This window comes from Salvelinus sp. IW2-2015, linkage group LG10, assembly GCF_002910315.2.
Source record: "Salvelinus sp. IW2-2015 linkage group LG10, ASM291031v2, whole genome shotgun sequence".
Lineage (NCBI taxonomy): Eukaryota > Metazoa > Chordata > Actinopteri > Salmoniformes > Salmonidae > Salvelinus > Salvelinus sp. IW2-2015.
The window spans coordinates 7,120,982-7,141,643 of NC_036850.1; the positions used below are offsets into that span (position 1 = coordinate 7,120,982).

At 41.4% G+C, this 20,662-nt stretch overlaps 1 protein-coding gene and 1 pseudogene across 2 annotated transcripts; one reads left to right on the forward strand and one right to left on the reverse strand.

Moving 5' to 3' along the window:
* The first annotated feature begins 101 nt into the window (after nt 1-101).
* On the forward strand, nt 102-6,810 carry LOC111969087 (26S proteasome regulatory subunit 6A-A-like; annotated as a pseudogene).
* On the reverse strand, nt 6,543-19,110 carry LOC111969229 (mitochondrial carrier homolog 2). 2 transcript variants are annotated; one of them, XM_023995236.2, is made up of 13 exons: nt 18,929-19,110; nt 17,802-17,886; nt 12,787-12,893; nt 12,440-12,466; nt 12,267-12,323; nt 11,893-11,950; nt 11,716-11,767; nt 11,563-11,622; nt 11,205-11,298; nt 10,752-10,799; nt 10,385-10,473; nt 7,419-7,494; nt 6,543-7,278 (listed from the first exon to the last, which is right to left on the reverse strand). In XM_023995236.2, exons 1-13 carry the CDS (start codon nt 19,013-19,015, stop codon nt 7,192-7,194), a joined length of 927 nt encoding a protein of 308 aa, XP_023851004.1. In that variant the 5' UTR covers nt 19,016-19,110; the 3' UTR covers nt 6,543-7,191. The 2 variants fall into 2 exon arrangements, with proteins under 2 accessions (XP_023851004.1, XP_023851005.1); XM_023995237.2 differs by having other exon boundaries at nt 10,385-10,452; nt 18,929-19,107.
* Nucleotides 19,111-20,662: the final 1,552 nt, after the last annotated feature.

Below are 20,662 nucleotides of genomic sequence, written 5' to 3' on the forward strand. Positions count from 1 at the left end.
GTGCTGATCTCTGATCAAACCCACCCCTGTCCATATAATCTTATTCCAGATGTAACAGCATAACTTCTGTCCCTCTCCTCATCCCTACCTGGGCTCGAACCATGCACCCTCTGCACACAACAGCCACCCACGAAGCATCGTTACCCATCGATCCACAAAAGCCCTTGCAGAGCAAGGGGAACAACTACTTCAAGGTCTCAGAGCGAGTGACGTCACCGATTGAAACGCTATTAGCGCGCACCCCGCTAACTAGCTAGCCATTTCACATCGGTTACACAGAGACAACTGATTCAATATGATCTAGGCAAAGCTGATCATAGAACAGTACTCCTCTGTACGCATTTATTAAATGTCTCCAGCTAAGAATGCTGAACTGGAATCAGTCCCCCCTGTCAAAGTAATGTTATTAATTCTACTCAGAAATGCTAAAACAGATCCTAGTTCAACACCCCTACTTCAAGCCTCCAAGTGAATGTTGGGTCTTGGGTGCTAAATGTCTTGAACAGTTGTCATWTCAATTGTCATACTTGAGTAAAAGTAAAGAAGTTAATAGAAAATGACTCAAGTGAAGTCACTCAGTAAAATACTAAGTAAACATCATTGCTAAAATATACTTAAGTATCAGTAGTAAAAGTATAAATGATTTGACCTTCCACATATTAAGCAAACCAGACAGCATGATTCTCTTTTTTATAAAAAAAAAAAATGTATTTAAGAAATAGCCATGGGAACACTCTGACAATTTACAAATGAAGCATGYGTTTAGTGAGTCCGCTAGATCAGAGGCAGTAGGGATGACCAGGGATGTTCTCTTGATAAGTGTGTGAATTGGACCATTTTCCTGTCTGGCTTAGCATTCGAAATGCAACAAGTACTTCTGGGTGCCAGGGAAACTGTATGGAGTAAAAAATACATTATTTTCTTCAGAAATGTAGTGAAGTAAAATTAAAAGTGCAGATAAACGGAATGTAGGGGAGTACTTTAAATACATTTTTGTTAAGTAATTTACACCAGTGGACTAACTGGTGCCCCCACACATTGACTCTGTACCGGTACCCATGTATATAGCCTCGCTATTTATATTTTACTGCTTCTCTTTAATTATTTGTTACTTAACACATATTTTTCTTAACTAAATTGTTGGTTAAGGGGTTGTAAGTCGGCATTTCACTGTAAGGTCTACACATGTAGTATTCGGCGCAWGTGACAAATACAATTTGATTTGTTACACATGTGAACCTGGTGTGACATTATTGAAACTGTGCTGACACCTAGTGGACAACAAGGGAAACTACCACACACACACACTATAACCTTAAAACAAATGGGATGCTTTAAATACGTTGCTCTTTTTTATTAGACACTAATATATATGTCCAATAAACATACGTTCAAAAGTCGGAATGTAAAGCACAAACGACTGGAAAGTTCTTCAAAAGAATCAAGCATGTTGAGGTTACCTGAAATGGGCCAAAGCATATATTTTAAATTCTCWAATTTATTTAATCTTTATTTAACTAGGCAAGTTGAACTCAACATAGACACAGACAAGTTACCTGCTATATTTGGGAAACAGGATTAATACAGAGAGAACCAATACAATGTATTATAACGACCCTGGGTTTATCGACTCTGCCGCACGAGCATGCTTTTGCGGCACAGTTGATAGCGCGCTGGACTTCGGGCTAGGAGGCCGAGGGTTCGAGACCTGCTCCCTGCCTGTTTCATTACACTATGTTTCTGTAGTAYGAGTAGGCTGGTATATACAGTATCATCGGTAACAATTGTGTACAAGCCACCTAGCTAATAAAATACTGGGGCTAGCGGTCATTAGTTACATTTCAACCATAACGATTCCTTAATTGAAGTGCCTTTATCTTAGTGTCCATTGATGTAGTTGAAGTTTCCACAGTAGTAATTCTTCCTTCCGCCTCATCCACACGCTTGACAACCCTCTGTAGTTCAGCTGAATGGCCTGCTATGGCTTCCAAGACCGTTCCTATCTTAAAACTTCTTATGGCTGCAATCCCGGTAACGGGATCAATATGACAACAGCCAGTGAAAGTGCAGGGCGCCAAATTCAAAAAACAGAAATCTCATAATTAAAATTCCTCAGACATGTGTCTTATACCATTTTAAAGGTAATCTTGTTGTTAATCCCACCAAAGTGCCCGATTTTCAAATATGCTTTTCAGCGAAAGCACTATAAACGATTATGTTAGGTCGCACCAAACCACAATAAGCACAGCCATTTTTCCAGACAAAGGTAGGAGTCACAAAAAGCACAAATAGAGATAAAATTAATCACTAACCTTTGATCTTCATCAAATGATACTCATAGGACTTCATGTTACACAATACATGTATGTTTTGTTTGATAAAGTTCATATTTATATAAAAAAATCTGAGTTTACATTGGCGCGTTACATTCACTAGTTCCAAAAACATCCAGTGATTTTTGCATAGCCACATCATTTCAACAGAAATACTCATCATAAATGTAGATAATAATACAAGTTATACACATGGAATTATAGATATACCTCTCCTTAATGCAACCGCTGTGTCAGATTTCAAAAAAACTTTACGTAAAAAGCAAACCATGCAATAATCTGAGACGGCGCTCAGAACATAGTCAAATTAGCCGCCATGTTGGAGTCAACAGAAACCAGAAATTACATGATAAATATTCCCTTACCTTTGATGATCTTCATCAGAATGCACTCCCAGGAATCCCAGGTCCACAATAAATGCTTGATTTGTTCGATAATGTCCGTTATTTATGTCCAATTAGCTACTTTGGTTAGCGCGTTTGGTAAACAATTCCAAAGTCACGAAGTGCGTTCACTAAAACCTGACGAAATGTCCAAAAGTTCGTAACAGTCAGTAGAAACATGTCAAACGATGTATTGAATCAATCTTTAGAATGTTGTTCACATAAATCTTGAATAACGTTCCAACCGGAGAATTACATTGACTTCAGATGAGCGATGRAACGGAGCTCCCTACTATGTGAACGCGCATGGTCAAAGAATGGTCACCTCATGGCAGTGGTGACTCATTCCTGTCTCCTTCGGCCCCCCTTCACAGTAGAGTCATCAGACAAAGTTCTACAGACTGTTGACATCTAGTGGATGTCGTAGGAAGTGAAAACTCATCCATATCTTGCTATAATTTCAATGGGAGCTTGGTTGAAAATCTACCAGCCTCAGAGTTTCCACTTCCTGTTTGGATTTTTTCTCAGGTTTTTGCCTGCCATATGAGTTATGTTATACTCACAGACATAATTCAAACAGTTTTAGAAACTTCAGAGTGTTTTCTATCCAAATCTAATTATATGCATATTCTAGCTTTTAGTCCTGAGTAGCAGGCAGTTTACTCTGGGCACCTTTTTATCCAAGCTACTCAATACTTCCCCCCAGTCCCAAAGAAGTTAATAGCATCGACACAAGCCTCTGATCCATTTGATTTCTCCAGGTTTGACAGTGAGAAAGCAGGTGACAGGGAGGTACAGAGAACTATGCTTGAGCTCCTCAACCAGCTGGATGGGTTCCAGCCCAACATGCAAGTTAAGGTATTACTCAGTTCTTTAAAAAAAAATCTTAATCAGCTGTACTTGAGGTACCCAAGATACCTGGTACCGAAGGAGAAGTGTCTGTTTCACTATGCTATGAGGAAGGCCCTATATTGTTAGCCTGGCTGATGCGACTCACGTGACTCAGAGTGCAGGGAGAGCTGTGATGCACTGGTCTGGATAGGCTGTTGTAAATGCATTATTGATTGGTTCTCATTGCTGAATTTTTTTTGTGTGCAGTGTGAACTCCAAAAGAACTTAGACCCCTCAAAAGAGCCCCCAAAGCAAACCGAACTGAGACCATCTCGAGAGGTGGTCTGACTTCAGTTTTCATTTTCAGGGAAATGTGAACACAAAGCACCATTTCCCCTGCCATAACCCCTCACATTGGTGCCACAAAAGAGAGATGATGACGTGTTTTTGGATATTGATTAGCGATTGKCATGGATGCACAGACATTACAAAATGTCTGGAGTTTTGTACTGACACGATGTTCCGATTATTTGTTTGCAATATGTGATCTTTATTCTAAAGGTCTTCACAGGTCCAACAGATCCGAAATTCTAACAGACCTGAAACCCAGAGTGTTCTAAATTCTGACTTTTGTCTCAGGTCTTGGGTAAAAATKTATTTACCGACTGGACCTGTCCTTTGTTAATTTATTGTTTGTGTGATGAGAACTGCATGAGCTTGTTATGTCAGCCAATTGCAACTCAATAAAACGTATAGCTTATGTCCAGCTGAAACTGGTTCCAGCTGCTCTCCTCTGAGGAGAGTAAAAGGAGCCTTGGACGAGGCTACTGTTGATTGCGAAGATGGAGTTATTTTTCATTGAAGTAAAATGAGAGGAGAAAGAGTATAGTGAAAAGAAGCTGACAAGGGGATTGTCCTCGGGGACAAGTTTTAATGTTGTTGTGGACAAAGATGAGAAGAACGTTGGCACGGCCAAATGGACAACTCACTATTCAAGTATGAAACAATTTTATACCTTTTAATTTATTTATTTTTGAATTTATTCTTAATTGTTTAGTCATTAATGATTATTATACGTTTGTTGTAAAATAAATTGAATTCGCCTATTGCTGTCGTTTGGTAGGTAATCGCCTTTGTTGGTAATAGCTGCAATATAGGCCGAGCCTGTTAAACTTTTTTTGAAGATTTCATTCTGTTGAGCCATTTTCATTAGCCAAATTAAATTCCAGCTGTAATGTATGCCGCAATATAATAGAATTACCGGTAATCCTACTATGCTTTTCGCACTCAAACCATGAAAAGGATAAATCAGAGGGCAAGATGCAAAACGTAATGTAATGGCGCATTATAGTAACCTGTTTGTATTTTCCCTATAAACAATGACTTGACTTACTTTTATTAGCACAATAAAGCTCAGCAACTTTTATGTGGTATGGTTATTAACCGTAGCTACCGCAGGCCTATGAAGGCAGTGCTCACTGGCACTCCAACTGACTCCGACAGTTGAACTTGGTGAGAATGTTTTATGCCTACCAGAGTTAAGCATTATATTGTTCGGTTAAAACGAGTATCTTCATTTCATTTTGTGTGTGGGTGTTTGAGTGAGAAAGACACGGAGGAGAAATGATCAGTAAAAGCACAGCCCCCTTCATTATCGACAACATCAACTTTTTCCAAACTGAGGTCRGGCGGACTTCGAGTTAGGTGTTAGCCAGACTACTATATTGTACGCTGACACCTTGRCTTTCTGATCCTCTTCTGCCAGGTTATCGCTGCCACTAACAGGGTKGATATCCTAGATCCCGCACTGCTGCGTTCTGGACGTTTGGACSGTAAGATTGAGTTCCCAATGAGGAAGCACGAGCCCGCATCATGCAGATTCACTCACGCAAGATGAACGTCAGGTTCGGACCAATCCACTATGCTTCATCCTACATTAGCCAAATTGATATGCATGTTATGATTAAATGTACTGTCTAGCTCAAAGTTATACACTGGTTTTGTTCCCACAGCCCTGACGTCAACTACGAGGAGCTGGCCAGGTGCACTGATGACTTCAACGGCGCCCAGTGCAAAGCAGTGTGTGTGGAGGCGGTGAGTCATACCTCTCACACTAAACCAGCCCTATTAACTAAAGTACAGTTACGCTGTTTCCTTTCCCCTGGTGAAATACTGTTATCAGTCACCTGTGTCAAGGTTTTGATTGGAAGACTTAATTTGCCCTTTTTTCTTAAAATATATAAATATATTTAGGAACAAGAACAAACAAGGATTTTACTTTCTTTCCTTCTTCCAGGGTATGATCGCCCTTCGCAGGGGGGCAACTGAGCTCAATCATGAGGACTACATGGAAGGCATCTTGGAAGTACAAGCTAAGAAGAAGGCCAACCTGCAGTACTACGCCTAAGACTCTTCAGGGGAAGTGTGTGATACTCTCCAGTTGTATCCGAAACATGAACCAATCTGTACTATTTGTGCAGCCATAATAGTCCACATTAGTGTACAACACTAATTGCCACTTCGCACTCTTTGGTGCTTCGGAAGTTGTTTGGGCTGGGACTGGAGACATGTTTTGGTACCAATGGTCCATGAAAGAATAAAAAAAGCTTTTTTCATTAAGCCATTTGGCTAGATGGAAATAATTAACAAGCTGTGGCAGACATTGCCACATATTTCAGATGTTACCATTTACAAATATTATGAGAGGGGCATTTTGCCACCATATTCGGGCTGTTACCGGCGAGTACTTCCGATGGAGTGTCAAAAGGACCATTTTGTCCGACAGTCGACTTCAGTTGTACCTTTGACAGAAACAGCCAATGTACTTCTGTGAAACTAATCACCTATTGTCATTCTATTCAGTTTGTGTTGCAAATGTTCAGGGTGTAACTTGTCTGAAATGACTCATTTTGAATCAATGTTTCAGGGGACTAGCTACACACTGGAGAATGAGATCAAAAGCTTAAAACCCAATGCTGTAAGAGAAAGCAAGAAGTCCAAAAAAGCATCTTTATTTGGATCAGTCAAAATGAGTTAATACAAGCACCTGACTGCTTCGACAAGGCCATAGACATGTCAACTCATTCTCCATAGCTCAGTGTGGCCCCAAGTTACCTTAACGCATCCATTTCTTATCGCATGATTACATACATCAATACAAGGTCCCAATTCCCAATAACTTTTGAATTAAACGTTACATGCAGATTAGCTAAAACTTCCATMTTTTATTCAGAGCACAGGGAGGGCCTCCACTCCATGCCAGCCAGATATACAGGGTATTCCGAAAGTTTGTATATTGGCAATAGGTGACATACGATTTAGTCTCCCATCACAGAAAGAGGTGAACTGGGAACTATTGCAATCTTGTTTATTCCTGGATTTAGGTGAAACAGCTCCATTTAATTATCCTGCAGTACAGTTTTACAAATTTCTATATATTAAAATAAAGCTCTTCACATTTCCAATCAAAGCAGCACATTGCAATTTTATCTTTACTTGATGACAGACTCGGACAGGTTGTTAAAAAAAAAAAAAAAAAATCGTAAACAAGTGCATACAAAGGATTAGATGCCAGCGATCCACCCCCTTTCAGGCAATGTCAATTTATATTATTACAATTAGATTCTATGCAGGTAGTTCAAGACTTAAAAAAATCTCTTCTGGTCGATTGCATACGTCTTCCCCACAGGCAGCTTCCGGAAAAATAAACTGTTGCCTCTGCTCATGTTTCCCTATGAATAGAGAGAATACAAAAACAGCTTAATGGCACTAATTCATAATTTTTAACACGTTAACCAACGTGAATAACTAAGGATCTTATGGTTGCAAGCCATGTCTGTTACACCTGTGTTTTTGTGTAGCAGCAACCTACCTCTAAGCTCAGGTGCCTCCAGCAGTCCACCCAGGTTGGATATATTGAAGCATAGGGGGGGAGGCCGCCAGCCAGACTGTAAAAGACAGGAATGCTTACGTGGACAGCCAACCTCAGACATAAACCACTCACTACAGGGAAACTTTAAAAAAAGGTCCAATGGAGCAATTTAAATCGCTATCAAATCATTTCTGGGTAACCAGCACCTTACTGTGATTGTTTTTAATTGAAATGGTCTCAAGCAAGAATTTTCCTAAGACTGTTGGAGTGAGGGACCTATTTGGACGAGCCTTATATGCGAGGGATATGTAACCTGAAAACTAGCCGTCATTGGCAGAGGTTTGAAACTATGGATGGGCGATACGGCCTAACAATCATACCTCTTTCTTTTTAGTTATGGCTGTTTCACAATTTATCAGCCCCCCAAAATAAAGGTTATCCAAATAAGCTTTGTTGTACAATTAAAAAAGGTCAAATACACTACATTTCAAACAGTCAGCAATAATTAACAAATTCAGGGCTTGTGAAATTATACACTGCTCAAAAAAATAAAGGGAACACTTAAACAACACAATGTAACTCCAAGTCAATCACACTTCTGTGAAATCAAACTGTCCACTTAGGAAGCAACACTGATTGACAATAAATTTCACATGCTGTTGTGCAAATGGAATAGACAAAAGGTGGAAATTWTAGGCAATTAGCAAGACACCCCCAATAAAGGAGTGATTCTGCAGGTGATGACCCACAGGACCACTTCTCAGTTCCTATGCTTCCTGGCTGATGTTTTGGTCACTTTTGAATGCTGGCGGTGCTCTCACTCTAGTGGTAGCATGAGACGGAGTCTACAACCCACACAAGTGGCTCAGGTAGTGCAGCTCATCCAGGATGGCACATCAATGCGAGCTGTGGCAAGAAGGTTTGCTGTGTCTGTCAGCGTAGTGTCCAGAGCATGGAGGCGCTACCAGGAGACAGGCCAGTACATCAGGAGACGTGGAGGAGGCCGTAGGAGGGCAACAACCCAGCAGCAGGACGCTACCTCCGCCTTTGTGCAAGGAGGAGCACTGCCAGAGCCCTGCAAAATGACCTCCAGCAGGCCACAAATGTGCATGTGTCAGCATATGGTCTCACAAGGGCTCTGAGGATCTCATCTCGGTACCTAATGGCAGTCAGGCTACCTCTGGCGAGCACATGGAGGGCTGTGCGGCCCCACAAAGAAATGCCACCTCACACCATGACTGACCCACCGCCAAACCGGTCATGCTGGAAGATGTTGCAGGCAGCAGAACGTTCTCCACGGCGTCTCCAGACTCTGTCACGTCTGTCACATGTGCTCATGTGCTCAGTGTGAACCTGCTTTCATCTGTGAAGAGCACAGGGGGCCAGTGGCGAATTTGCCAATCTTGGTGTTCTCTGGCAAATGCCAAACGTCCTGCACAGTGTTGGGCTGTAAGCACAACCCCACCTGTGGATGTCGGGCCCTCATACCACCCCTCATGGAGTCTGTTTCTGACCGTTTGAGCAGACACATGCACATTTGTGGCCTGCTGGAGGTCATTTTGCAGGGCTCTGGCAGTGCTCCTCCTTGCACAAAGGCGGAGGTAGCGGTCCTGCTGCTGGGTTGTTGCCCTCCTACGGCCTCCTCCACGTCTCCTGATGTACTGGCCTGTCTCCTGGTAGCACCTCCATGCTCTGGACACTACGCTGACAGACACAGCAAACCTCTTGCCACAGCTCGCATTGATGTGCCATCCTGGATGAGCTGCACTACCTGAGCCACTTGTGTGGGTTGTAGACTCCGTCTCAGCTACCACTGAGAGTTGAAAGCACCGCCAGCATTCAAAAGTGACCAAAACATCAGCCAGGAAGCATAGGAACTGAGAAGTGGTCTGTGGTCACCACCTGCAGAATCACTCCTTTATTGGGGGTGTCTTGCTAATTGCCTATAATTTCCACCTTTTGTCTATTCCATTTGCACAACAGCATGTGAAATTTATTGTCAATCAGTGTTGCTTCCTAAGTGGACAGTTTGATTTCACAGAGGTGTGATTGACTTGGAGTTACATTGTGTTGTTTAAGTGTTCCCTTTATTTTTTTGAGCAGTGTACATAGGCTAAATAAGCATTCCACTAATAATTTTATTGGTTCAACCTGCTTTTTTGGAATACTGTTTGAACAGCATCCTAGTCTATACACTTTGTTCAGATGTTGGAAATCAAGTGACCTACCTTAAGCTTATTGCACATTTAGAAAACAGATTAGACAGTCTTTGGCTAAAGTGCTGCTAGTGGTACTGCAATGCCGCGCGACAAACTGATCATACATTTTACAGGATCAATATTCCCATTTTAGTTGTCTGCTCTGCGTGCAATTTGAGGAGTGGAGACAAAGGGTATCGTTAGAAAGGCTAATTTCTCTATTACAGTAAAATAATGTTTCGGCGTTCATATGACCGATTCTGTTTAACCAAACCTCAAATGCAAATAGAGAGTTGAATCCACTTGTCAGAGAGGAAGAAGTCATCTCATCTATGTTGTTGTGAGTGGCAGGGGAGGGGTTTGGTGTGTGTAAACAGAGAGGAAGATGCAAAGCGTGAGGTTTCACTCTCGCCAAAATCTGTCCAGAATAAGCCCAATGCGTTTCCATGGGTTTTATTTTGGACCTTAGCCTGCCTTCGGGGCAGAGACATGTGCATCTCATTATATACGCATCTTTGGTGTAAATGGGAAGGTGTACACAGCACAGAAGGATCGAAGGAGACGAGACCGAAACGAGAACAAGGGGACAAATGCTCCTGAAAACAAAAATAAAGTTGGATTCTTGAGATACAGATTTGGAATATTACCCAAAAACAAATTCATTTGATATATCGCCCAGACCTATTTGAAACGCTTTGTGTTATTGGTCTATGAACTTAAACTAACTGGTGATGTTGGTGTAAAAAACATCCAAACGCAGCTACTTACCCGCAGTTGTTGACAGCCATGAGGTTTGACACCAAAACAAAGGGGTATGTGAGCATACTGGCGAAGAACTGGAACACAAGAGGGAGATACTAAAACAGTCCAACAAATTGACAACATCAGCAACCAAGGCAATACTTTAACATTTTAGTCATTTAGCAGCTCTTATAAAGAGCATTTATTTACATTTTGTACTGGTCACCCGTGGGAATTGAACCACAACCCTGGTGTTGCAAGCGCCATGCTCTGCCACACTGGACCCCAATAAAAATCCCATCAACTGTTTATTACCTGTATGGTATTAATAGTTGCCTGTGTTATGGTCTTACATTGACAAATTATAGATTTAAAACAAATGTTTTACACTTACCCCAGTCACAGCCTGAGAGCAATTCTTTATTTCTCCTGTGTGACTCATCTGTGAGGAAAAGATCAAAAAATAAAATAATCACTTACCCATACATTCTACACTGACAATCTACTTCTGTACAGGATTGTTTTTTTAAAATGTGAGGTCCACATCTACTTTAAAGGCCCAGTGCAGTCAAAAATGTGATATTCCTATGTTTAAAAAAATCTATATAGAATACCACACTATGAGGTTGGAATAATACTGTGAAAATTATAATGCCCTTTTAAGTGTAAGAGCAGTCTGAAAAGGCCGCCTGAATGTTCAGCCTGTTTTGGTGGGTTTTGGCCTGCCGGTGAAAACAATCACAGTAAGGTACTTCATTGTTACCCAGAAATGATTTGACACGGAAATAAAGACAGCGGCATTGGACCTTTAAACAAGTGTCAAAATCCCCAAATCCATCTGACTTACTGAGTCATCAATGGCGTATGTGTTGACGAGGTGGGCAAGCATGTTGCAGATCCACAGAGACAGTACGTCACCCAGCAGACGAGGAATAAGGCCCCTGCATGAGAGCACAGCTATTAGTCAGGGGTTAAGACGACAGGGAAAAATAGGTCATGGTACAGACATCCAGAGAAAACGGCCTCTAGACAACAATTAATTTGCAAGATTCAGGAGCAAGCATAAACCTACTTTTAAAAATAACTTCAAAAAGGATTGACTAAATTTACTGAGGTCAAATGTATTCTAGTAATTTAGCAGGTCAAGACTAAAGGTTGCCCTTGATGAAACATTGGTCATGTAGCCAAAGGAAGATCATACTTACGCAAAGAATCCCAGAACTCCTTCATTCTTGTAGACAGTGACGATGGAATCAAACACTCCACTGCAAGAAAACRAGAAACATTTGTAATATTCAGTATTACATGGCTATAAATCGTATAAAACACATATTGAACTTAGGTTAAGAAAAACTCACCTGTACTTGGTTTCTCTACCGATAAACTGGACCATGCATCTCAAGGTGATCACTTTGGAACAAACAGAAAATTAACCATTCAGAACTCAGTATCCATGCAGTAATCATTATCCTATGAGAACATTTGAGGCAAAGGGTGACATGACAAAAGTTGCTCGACACAAACGGTACAATTACCATGGAAGGGGTGTGTGATGATCGTGGCACAGGAGCGGGCTATCATCTCTTTGGTTGTCTGGTAAAAGAAAATCAGAAAGAATGGAGATGCAGAATTTGGGAGAAAACATGAATCCAGTTTGGACAGCTTAAGCTGGGGATAATTCCCCTTACACCAAGAACCATCTCCCCTAAAGATATTAACTTACTTCCGTACGGTCAAAAAACACAGCTAAGCGACAATTTACAGAATRAGGTCTGTTCAAGCCACATCTAACAGAACTGTGAAACAAATCTGAATATTTTGATTGATCTTGGTTGTGTCAAAAGCAATAACATGCTAAAAAAAAGACATCTGTCAAACCATCTGCTTTACTGGACAAATTAATTCATACCTCATTCACAACATGCTGTAAGGATCCCTCTTCAGCTTTCTGACTGGTTCCAGAGACCTAAAAAAGATTGAAAACTGACCATCCATATCCACAGCCTGCATTTAAAAGATAAAAGATTTAATAAAATAAGAGAAAATTATACAATTAATCCATAACCAGGCCAAAATATTTACCTCATATTTGCCTGCATCCTGGCATCTCTGTTAAAGACAGCAGTGATTAGTTCAACAGAGATMCATTTCCATAGTGGTGTGTCGACACATTGCCATTTATGAATTTAGAAACAAATAGCATTTGTCACACTCACCATCCTAAGACAGTGAAAGGCCAATGCAGTTCAAGTCAGTCAATTCCCAAGCCAGCATATAGCTTATTCTCTGACGAGCATGACTTTCAATACAGAATGTGATCACATTTCCCATTCATTTATGTTTGAGGCTAGACTACTGCTGAGGTCTGAAAACATCAGATAACATTTATTTAGGAAGCTACATTAAGCCAGCTTGTTAGTTAGACCCACCTGCAAGACTCTGCTGTGTACAAGGGTGCCGATGGTCCCTGCACAGAGCCTGGGGGCTAGGCCATTAAAGAGACCTGCCTTGCCATCAATCTTTATGATGTGCTTTGCTAAAAGACAGAAATTAGAGGATCAAAAGGACACAGAAAATATGTTCATTAGTCAGACTGTATGGTACGGATAGGCCAGTCTTATTTCCGAGTAGCCTACTAGTTGGAGTTTAACATCAAGATAAGTCTAGTTTTAAATCCATCACTAGTAGTGCTGCGCAGGTTGACTCATAACCCGCAGTTATATCCGCTGGGCGGGCTGGTTTAGTATCATGAAATATTGTGTKAATGAAGGCCAGGTTGAATAAAGAGAAAACAATACCTTTAAAAAAAACKATGTATCTATAGGCAAAMTWGATTTTTTTMTTTCATTATTTTATGCCCTCTGGCATTAGTGCCTATGCATATAAGCTTTAGGGCCTAACTGTACACCAACCAAATATCCTACACGCCAACCGTCAAACGCTTTTGCCAACGGGCAGAAAGAGTTAACATCGATCCACGGGGGMAAAAAGGACAATGTTGGAGTTTAATTCAATRAGAGAAAAGCCGCGAAATGGAGAGTTGAAAAAGATTTGGAAAGATTTGGTGAAGTGGTAAAAGAGGATGATGGCAGTGCCAGCTATGTTGTGTGTGATGATTGTGAGGTGCTATAAAAATTTCGCAGTCAAGACAGGGACTCAAATAGACCTATGGCACGTCAAGGGAACTGTAGCCTACTGTTCAGATGGGTTAAAATGGAAGCTGAAATCTGGACTCTGACTGTAGGTTTATAACYTCTCACATATCCTTAATATGAACTCCTGCAGAATTAAGCATTTCTTGCAGTAAAATTATTTACCAAGTGTAGGACACATTTTGACTCCGGAACAGGAGTGGAGAAATATGGTTTATTTCTTTCAGCATCTTAACAGCATGCAAATCCACATTTAGATGCCATCTGGAGAGATGTTATCTTTATCAGCATCATAAAAGCTGATTGTATTTCAACCACATAAAATATGCATCCAAGCCTAACTGAAATCTGTCACAGCCTTCCATTTCCTTACAACCGGTCAAACTAATGTCATTTGGAAAGTTAGCCAAATCTTTCCTTGTTATTTATTGCATTTTCTTCCCAGTCCCTAAATGTCTTTGCTCCACAAAAGAAGCAGAGATGACAGAAAACTTTACTGATGTCAACAAGAYTGCATTCATTCTAACGATTTATGACATTCTGGTAAGCAAGGGCTTATTTAGTCTTCTAGGCCAACATAATGACAGAAGATAAGCTGCATGTATCAAATTTAGACAAGTTGACTAACGGATAGCTTACCAAAATGTCGGAAATATAAGCACCAACATAACTTAAAAATTTGGCAAAATAAATCGTGCACCCTGTCAACAAAAATGTTTGCCGTCTGACTAGTCTACAGCACATTTTATATATTATGCTTGATCCGAAAATGTGTTCGGAGGCTCCGTATGGAGGGTGTGACAATTGCGGAGCCTCCGGAGGCACGCAGAGGCCTAACTGAGCGCCGTAGTCCGTACTGAAATGTCGTGCGCCTCCCAAATTTTTTAACAACAAAGAGCTCCGTATAGCTCTTGATTGATATGATTGGTTGACAGTAGGTGGGAGGTCCTGTATAAACAGAAACTCACTTCCTTGACAACTTCCTTCACAACAGCTCTGCACTGCTCCAGTACACTACATGACCAAAAGTATATGGACACCTGCTCATCGAACATCTCATTCCAAAATCATGGGCATTAATATAGAGTTGGTCTCCTATTTTCTGCTATAACAGCCTCCACTCTTCTGGGAAGGCTTTCCACTAGATGTTGGAATATTGCTGCAGGGACTTGCTTCCATTCAGCCACAAGAGCATTAGTGAGGTTGGGTACTGATGTGGGGCGATTAGGCCTGGCTCGCAGTCGGCGTTCCCAATTCATCCCAAAGGTGTTTAATGAGGTTGAGGTTAGGGCTCTGTGCACTCCAGACAAGTCCTTCCACACCGATCTCGACAAACCATTTCTGTATGTACCTCGCTTTGTGCTTAGGGGCATTGTCATGCGGAAACAGGAAAGGGCCTTCCCCAAACTGTTGCCACAAAGTTAGAAGAATGGAATCATCTAAAATGTAATTGTATGCTGTAGCGTTAAGATTTCCCTTCATCGGAACTAAGGGGTCTAGTCCGAACGATGAAAAGCAGCCCCAGACCATCATTCATCCTCTAACAAACTTTACAGTTTGCACTATGCATTGGGGCAGGCGGCTTCATCCTGGCATCCGCCAAACCCAGATTCGTCCGTCGGACTGCCAGATGGTGAAGCGTGATTCATCACTCCAGAGAACGCATTTCCACTGCTCCAGAGTCCAATGGCGGCAAGCTTTACACTACTCCAGCAGACACTTGGCATTGCGCATGGTGATCTTAGGCTTGCGTGCGGTTGCTCGGCCAAGGCAAGGGCTCCATTTCATGAAGCCCTTACACAGCCTGGAAGTGTGTTTTGGGTCATTGTCCTGTTGAAAAACAAATGATAGTCCCACTAAGCGCAAACCAGATGGGATGGCGTATCGCTGCAGAATGCTGTGGTAGCCATGCTGGTTAAGTGTGCCTTGAATTCTAAATAAATCACTGACAGTGGCACCAGCAAAGCACCCCCACACCAACTCTTCCATGCTTCACAGGGAGGAACCACACATGTGGAGATCATCCGTTCACCTACTCTGCGTCTCACAAAGACACGCCGGTTGAACCAACAATCTCAAATTTGGACTCAAAGGACAGATTTCCACCGGTCTAATGTCCATTGCTCTCGTTTCTTGGCCCAAGCAAGTCTCTTCTTCTTATTGGTGTCCTTTAGTAGTGGTTTCTTTGTAGCAATTCGACCATGAAGGCCTGATTCACGCAGTCTCCTCTGAACTGTTGATGTTGTCATGTGTCTGTTACTTGAACTCTGTGAAGCATTTATTTGGGCTGCAATTTCTGAGGCTGGTAACTAATGGACTTATCCTTTGCAGCAGAGGTAACTCTGGGGTTTCCATTCTTGTGGCGGTCCTCACGAGAGCCAGTTTCATCATAGTGCTTGATGGTTTTTGCGACTGCATTTGAAGAAACTTACAAAGTTCTTGAAACTTTCCAGATTGACTGACCTTAATGTCTTAAAGTAATGATGGACTATCATTTCTCTTTGCTTATTTGAGTTGTTCTTGCCCTAATATGGACTTGGTCTTTTACCAAATAGGACATCTTCTGTATACCACCCCTACCTTGTCACTACACAACTGATTGGCTCAAACGCATTAAGGAGGAAAGAAATTCCACAAATGAACTTTTAACATGGCACACCTGTTAATTGAAATTCATTCCAGGTGACTACCTAATTTAGCTGGTTGAGAGAATGCCAAGAGTATGCAAAGCTACAGTATCATCAAGGTTACTTTGAAACACTTTTTTGCTTACTACATGACTCCATATGTGTTATTTCATAGTTTTGATGTCTTCACTATTATTCTACAATGTAGAAAATAGTAAAAATAAAGAAAAACCCTTGAATGAGTAGGTGTCCAAACTTTTGACTGGTACTGTACATCTGCATGTTTTTTTGTGCAACAGTATCTTCTAAATCAAAGAGGAATACGCAAAACAATATGTTAGTTAAATTAAGTAGTTAAGAGAAAACATTCAAATGTAGCCAAAGATTATAGGGTCCCCTAGGAAACACTTGTCAACACTTTGGTTCCTGCCCTGTCACAATAACTCCTCCCTGGCATTTTAATTTGTCGTCATATCAAACACTATTTAAAGAGCCCACTATTATATTCCAACTATAGAATTTGAATAATCATTCAATTTCCATGATTCCAACAGTTCACCCAACTGTTTTGCTCTAAATCACAAGTCAAAACGCAATTGCAACATTTGGTCAAAATGAAGGCCTAGATTGTTTGCACAAATCATGCAGCTCTATGTGGCAGTGTGGAAATGATCTGAAATGAGTGCAGGAAATGCAGAAATGTATGAAAATGCTGAAATTTATTTTTGGTTGAAGTTGAGTTGAACAGTATAAAACAATCAGAATAGAGAAAGACCCATTGAAATCAATTAGAATGTATAGTTAGCTAACGCACTTTTGTACTTTGCGCTGTAATGTACAATCGACCTTATTTTAGTGCCCAAAAAACGTAATACTTCCAGGTCAATTTCTCCACTTTCCAGCAAAATCAATGACGAGACCTCCCCGTCTCTGCATGACTGAAGCAATGAGCTCCGTTGGGTCTTTTTAAAAAATGTCAAGATTTAACGTACAGCGTCAGAGCGGTCCGTTTCTCTCAACTTTTCTCCAAAACTATCGAGCCATTACCATATAAATCAAAGCTTGAATAGAAACGTAGTTCACACCCCATATTTTTATGCCAACACAGTCGCATTAGTTTTCATTGCAGCCTCATTTGAATGCCGCGGTGGCGAAAATTTGTACGGAATGGGGTTAGTTAACAGTATTTGTTGGCACCCTTGGATCGGTCTCGCACTACTAATAAAAGCAAATGTGCCGTCTTTATTTTTAATACCATTATATTATATTTTGGCCATATCGCCCAGCCCTATTCTGTACTGTCTTTGGTATTATTTTGCTATTGCCTCGCGCATAGGCAACTCGAAAAGCGGTTGTGAAAAATGAACACGAAGCTCACATACTTTTGAAAAATGTAATTGCTATTATTTTCTGTGAATATCATATAAAATAGTACCAATTTAACACCCTACACCTGCTCCCTACTAGGCGTAGTTTATACGGGACTATCTTTCATATTTCACAACCGCTTTTCGAGTTGTCTATGCGCGAGTCAATACCAAAAGAATACCAAGGTGGCCTGTAGAGTTACGACCCACTTACAACTAACTTGTGCAACCAGCCCGATGCTAATTGAAAAACCAGCTAATCATTTTGCAAGTGTGTAGACTGGAATTCAGGTCTCACCATAGGCAAACAGTCCTGGCAGCTGGTACACTTGTCTACCAAACAGGTTTCTTCCTAGGGACGGAGGGAGAGGTTCATGTCCAACCTGAAAAAGGAGTACATGTGCAATTGCCATTTATTAGGCTATCTGGGTAATTATATAATACATTGCAGTGAACGTCAGTATATGAGGCCAAGTGTCAGTCAGTTATATAGTTAGAATTAGTACCATTTGTTAGGCTAGCTAGATTAACAATATGCTACATTTGTTTTACTTTCTTTGCAGACATTTGACACAGTACAATTATCATACATCTTATCTGACAACAGCAAACACAGTAATGCATTATGATCCAGCGAACTAAGTTACCCGGTCGTGTTATAACCTTACTMATTTGCTAGCCCGCGTTACTCGGGTGAGTGGGCCAAAGGGCACCCATCCTGTCATGAACGTTTTGAATGAGAACTAGTTACGTTAGCTGGCTAACGTTAGCCAGTCGTTATTCTCAAGGTATTGATAATGTCACACAAATTAACATGATAGCTGGCGAAATAGGGTCATGTCTAGTTGGGATACTGTGTCAAATTTAGGTACAAATTAGTATTTTTTGTGCATTTTAGCTAACCCTTTCCCTAAACTTAACCTAATTCTCCCAACCTGTTACAGTACATGTCATTGTTTATCATAACCTGCTACTTAAAGTCAAATTTGACAAAAGCTGCATCACTACTAGATAAAACCGCTAGATATAAATAATTGTAAAACAATGTAATTGTTTATCTGCGACAAAACCGACAAAATGTCGAAACCACTTCCTTAGTTAGCTAACAAGCTAACGTAGCTTAGCTCCTAACCTTTGCGTGGCGTCAACCCCCTAGCTACTAATTCTAGCTAGCCATAGAAACATACGGTTTGAAACGATAAGTAAACTGCTGTTTAGGTAATATATTGTCATGAGATCAGCTTGAATGTATCAGCCATGAGGAGTATGGAAAGTAACGTTAGTTCTAGTTAGCTAGCTAGTCGTTATGGCTGTTGTTGCAGCTAACGTTAGCTACAGTATCCTGTCAGTTACAGAAGCGGCCTCGACGTAAAGCTAGTAGGATCAAACATTCTGGTTTGTTAAATCTCTATATATATATCTTACCTGAACTAGAACTTTGATGTACATGAGGGGGTGGGAAAGGACCGTTAATCCAGACCCCAGAAGTACTTGGCCACACGTGTCCGCCATTATGGAGCAAACTAATAGGATTCTTCTCCTCCCACCAGCCGGGAAGAGAGGAAGGAAAGAAGCTTCAGTAGGTTAGTAACTCAGCTCACATGACACAGAAGGGACCGCACAGGCCGCAGATTCTTCAGATGACTTTGGCGAAGACTTCATAGGATCGTACTGTGCTGGAATATAGACGTTTTAAATAATTTGTTTTCATCCTCTCTGAAAGATTAGTGGCTATATCAATTTAGCGCATACACATACAATTTTAGTAGGCCTAGACATCTGAAGGAATAGTGTTATGGTCTTACAATCTTGAGGTGAAAAGAAGACCATGAAGATAAAAGTTTAAAAAAGCACACCCACCATCAGCTCTGCAGTATCCAAGCCGACCTTTGATCAGACCAGAGTTGACCCATCAACCAGACCAGCGGACCAGTCGACCAGACCAGTTGGCTAACCAGCTGACCGTCAACCAGACCAGCTGACCGTCGAACAGACTAGCGTTGACCAGCCGACCAGACCAGCGTTGACCTGTCAACCAGACCAGCGCTGAGACACCAGACCAGCATTGACCAGCAGACCGTTGACCAGCTGACCTTCGACCAGACCAGCGTTGACCAGCTGACCGTTGACCAGACTAGTGCTGAGCCACCTGACAAGACCAGAGCTGAGCCACCTGACCAGACCAGCCTGGACCAGACCAGCGTTAACCACCTGTTGACCAGACCAGTGCAGACCAGCCGACTGCGACCAGGCCAACATTGACCTGCTCACGGGGATGATGCTCGCTACTTCAATGAAGAAGTCAAATYAATCTTTGCCAGCATAGATGGGGGAATTTGGCCTCAATACGATGTGCAAGTGACGTCATCCTACATCATACTTCTGGGTTCTGTCCCCTAATCTTTTGAATGGGCTTGATGATTATATCCTAATATTTTAGAAAATGCAGTAATTTATTAAGATATGCAGTACCAGTCAAGGCTTTTTCTTTATTTTTACTATTTTAACATTGTAGAATAGTGAATACATCAAAACTATGAAATAACACATATGGAATCATGTAGTAACCAAAAAAGTGTTAAACAAATCAAAATATATTTTAGATTCTTCAAAGTAGCCACCCTTTGCCTTGATGACAGCTTTGCACACTATTGGCATTCTTTCAACTAGCTTCACCTGGAATGATTTTCCAACAGTCTTGAAGGAGTTCCCACATATGCTGAGCACTTGTTGGCTGCTTTTTCTTCACTCTGTGGTCCAGCTCATTCCAAACCATCTCAATTAGGTTGAGGTCAGGTGATTGTGGAGGCCAGGTCATCTGATGCAGCACTCCATCACCCTCCTTCTTGGTAAAATAGCCCTTACACAGCCTGGAGGTGTGTTGGGTCATTGTCCTGTTGAAAAACAAATGCTAGTCCCACTAAGCGCAAACCAGCTGGGATGGGGTATCGCTGCAGAATGCTGTGGTAGCCATGCTGGTTAAGTGTGCCTTGAATTCTAAATAAATCACTGACAGTATCACCAGCAAAGCACCCCCACACCATCACACCTCCTCCATGCTTCACGGTGGGAACCTAACACGCAGAGATCATCCGTCCACCTACTCTGAATCTCACAAAGGCACTGCGGTTGGAAACAAAAATCTCAAATTTGGACTCA

Coding starts and splice junctions, on each gene's coding strand:
- LOC111969229 (XM_023995236.2), bottom strand. CDS start 19,015: ATGGCGGACACGTGTGGCCAAGTACTTCTGGGGTCTGGATTAACGGTC. Junction 12,467..12,786: donor TACACAGCAGAGTCTTGCAG/GTGGGTCTAACT, acceptor TGTCTTTAACAG/AGATGCCAGGATGCAGGCAA. Junction 7,495..10,384: donor ATGGCTGTCAACAACTGCGG/GTAAGTAGCTGC, acceptor TGTCTTTTACAG/TCTGGCTGGCGGCCTCCCCC.